General features: G+C 35.8%; 1 protein-coding gene across 4 annotated transcripts in view; it reads left to right on the top strand.

Moving 5' to 3' along the window:
* Positions 1–3581, top strand: part of FAM217A (family with sequence similarity 217, member A) — an 11449-nt gene that overhangs the window by 4067 nt on the left and 3801 nt on the right. For 3 of the 4 annotated variants that reach the window (XM_005869638.2, XM_014542401.1, XM_014542402.1), the window contains 2 exons: positions 1001–1075; positions 1168–1235. In XM_005869638.2, coding sequence (XP_005869700.2) covers positions 1001–1075; positions 1168–1235 — 143 coding nt within the window. The remainder of the gene's footprint in view (positions 1–1000; positions 1076–1167; positions 1236–3581) is intronic. The other variant, XM_014542400.1, reaches the window with a different exon arrangement.

Below are 3581 nucleotides of genomic sequence, written 5' to 3'. Positions count from 1 at the left end.
AGCAGTTATGGCTGCTCTCAGTTCCGTCCCCAGGGACTCTGCCTCTCAGAGTCCCAGCAACCACTGCAAACGGAGGAGAGAAAGCTGCCTTCGAGTTCCGACCGAAGCCAGACAGTCCCGCTTCTCCCGTTTGAGTCTGGGTCCCTAGAGACTCCGGATCTGGAGCTCAGAGTCTGAAACTCCCTCCCGATAGAAAGCAACAACCGCGCCCTCAGCCTCCAGCCCACTCCGCATGCACTCTGCACCTTAGTATTTCACTTCAGCACTGCGCCTCCTCTGAGTCTCGGTATGCTATTCTCTTTCCTCCTAGTTGTAGAACTTCCACTCAGCCAGCCTTCCTGTGGTTCTGGATGATGTCCGTTCCGTCTTTTAGTTGTATTTTTGAAGTGGTTGTTCGAGGCAGCAAACTCCGGCGTTAACCTATGCCGCCATCTTGGTTTCTCCTGTAGAATTCTTTAATCAAGTTAAAGCTGTTATTTTTTATGGCTGCAAATTAGTCATTAAATTACTATTTGGTTATGTTGTTTTTTTAATATACAATACTATATATGGAAATTAACTTTATAGTGAATATAGTGTTTTCTAATCATTGCCAAAGGTAATGGTCTCAGCACTTAAAATATCTTAAAGCAGTTGAAATAGTTAATATTTTGAAGTAGTGAGAAAATTAATTTCATTTACCTTTTTTTGATCAAACTATAAAACACTTAACTCTTAGTAAAATACTGATAACCTTAACAGTATTCAAGGCTCATTAGTTAACACTGTTTAGTTGGTATTTATAAGATTATACTAATTCCTATGAAGACAGCAAAAACAAATGATATCTGTATGTCTTCAAAGGAAAAACAAATGACATCTGTATGTCTTCAAAGGAATATATATTACTATATATTTCTTTATTGGAACTATATATCCCTTAGTTACAACAACTATCAGTCTTAGAATAAGAGTAGGGACAGAGATAGATTGTGCTTAAAAGTCTTCTGCTGCTTTATAGAACCATTTGGAAATTCCAGTAGAGCAACTGATGCTAGAACTTAATTTGTCAGAGCATGCTCACAAAAGAACACAGGTGGGATTTTATTCATCATACTCCTTTCCTAAAGTATTATTTTCTTTAAATGCATGTTACTAAAGTGTTGCCCATGGCTTTTCTGTTATCAGAATAGTAAACAAAGGACATTTCAGTTATGGAGTTATCCTCTTAAAGAAGGAAGTATCATGGACAACAGGTAAGAGGATATTTTTGTAAACCCCTAAATTAGTGAAATAAATTTAAATACAGATGAGTTAACTATTTATCTGAAATACTAGGACAAAAAACTACTAGAAGAAAATGTAGTGTGTCCAAATAATGGGAAAGTATAGAAACTCACATTAAACTAGAAAGTGACTGGCAGACACCACAGAGATAATCAGTATATGGGTAATTGAGAGTTTACTATGCCGTTACAATTGAGGGTTTCGATGGATAGAGTTTAGAATTCTTATTGAAAAGGAAAGGAATTGTAATAGGAAAGTAATATTCCATGTGCTAGGAACAATTATAATTTCTTGTATATATTAACTCATTTAATCCTCACAACAATCCCATACATAGGTAGCTATCATCATCCCTGTTTTACAGATGAAGACACCGAGGCATGAGGACAAGTTAAAGAACTTACCCAAAGTCATACAATTAATGAATGGTAGAATGTAAAAGTAGCTTGATTCATGCTCATAATCACTATCGTATATTGCTTCTCAGACCTTACCTGGATTTGAATTCTTATATTTTGGTTCTTAAACTTTAGTGTGCATTAGAATCAGCTATAACGCTTCTGAAAAATGCAGGTTACTATTATTTGCAAATTAACATTTATTGAACACCATTATGTGTTACTTTTACATAGAGTGTATTATTTAATGGAGCACTTGAGACAATAGGGTGGGTACTTGATAGCAGACATCTCCTAGTCAGAGGGTTTTTACACTTTGTGAGGCTCAGGATACTGCTAAAATTTGAAGGGGGAAACCAAGAAATGTGAAAGAGATTGTATTGATTAATGTCCTAAGGTAATGTTGGTGCTGATGAGGATAGGAAAGGCTATTTTTACTAGAAAGAACTCGGCTGGGAACAAGGATTTCAAGGTAAGAGGTCAAATGAAATGATTTCTATTATACTAACAGAAGAGCAAACAGTAGATTGCAGGCTAGGGTCCCAGACATGGGATCCTACCACCTGAGTTTAAATCCCAGCTCCACTAGATGTGTGACCTTAACTGCCTTGCCTCATTTACCTTACCCATAAAAGGTAGAACATAAAAATGCCTATTTCATGAGGTTATTGTGAGGACTAAACAGAATAATGTGTTTGACAGGCATTTGCTGTTAATATTACAGAGTTGGAAATGTTATCAATGAAATATTTCATTATGGAGATTTTTTTCTCTTCAATATAACAAGTAAAGAGAATAAAAGTAATGGTAACTCATTCAGTGTTTAACATTTTTGCAAAGTATGTTCATATAATCATTTTATTTCTTAGACCACCTCCAAGGTAGGCGTTCTCATTTCCATTATGCTCAATGTTGAAAAAGGGGTTCAAACCTAGGTCTTCTGTCCCTAACCATGTTCTTTTTACTACACTACAGGGATTGTGTCTATTATCAATTGCAGATTTAAAATAATCTTTCTGTGGTTTTTCAAAGGCAAGTCGGGGGTTGGGGAACGTCCAGCCCCGTGAAATCATTTGGTCTGGCCCTGCCAAGGTATTAGGGATGAGTTAAATGTTTGACCAAATATAGCAGGCTAATTTTTAAGTTGATCATTTTGTATTGTCCACTAATTGTGTTATAAATATCCAAATGACCCTTGGCAAAAGAAAAAAGGTTCCCCACCACTGAAAATGAATAAATTACCATTTTCTGTAGAAATGAAAACATTTTTCATAATCTTTCGAGATTACTTTGCTGTCTTTACTATAAACTGGCTTTAAAAGAAGCAAGAATTAATGAAACTATATTCAGTGTGTCCCCCCCAAAATGTATACACACAATGTCTATAGATTCTATTACATTTTGAAAATGAAATATATTTTAATAAACACTGCCTTTATAATTATTCAAAGTATATATACATTTTTTAGAACACCCTGTACATATGTCATTTAATCGATCAAATCTTTCAATGTCAGTATTTCTAGTAAGCCTTTTTTAAAAAATTAAATCTTTATTGTTCAGATTACAGTTGTTCCTCTTTTTTCCCCCCATAGCTCTTGCCACTCCCTTCTGGCCTGCAAAGTTTCTGTTGAGAAATCAGCTGACAGTCGTATGGGTACTCCCTTGTAGGTAACTGACTGTCTCTTGCTGCTTTTAAGAGTCTCTCTTTGTCTTTTGCTCTTGGCATTTTAATTGTGATGTGTCTTGGTGTGGTCCTCTTTGGATTCCTTTTGTTTGGGGTTCTCTGTGCTTCCTAGACTTGTAAGTCTATTTCTTTCACCAGGTAGGGGAAGTTTTCTGTCATTATTTCTTCAAATAGGTTTTCAAAATCTTGCTCTTTCTCTTCTTCTGGCACCCCCATAATTCGGATGTTGG

The sequence above is a fragment of the Myotis brandtii genome, unplaced genomic scaffold (assembly GCF_000412655.1).
Source record: "Myotis brandtii unplaced genomic scaffold, ASM41265v1 scaffold300, whole genome shotgun sequence".
NCBI classification, from domain to species: Eukaryota; Metazoa; Chordata; class Mammalia; order Chiroptera; family Vespertilionidae; genus Myotis; species Myotis brandtii.
This window is presented reverse-complemented; position numbering and strand designations above follow the sequence as displayed.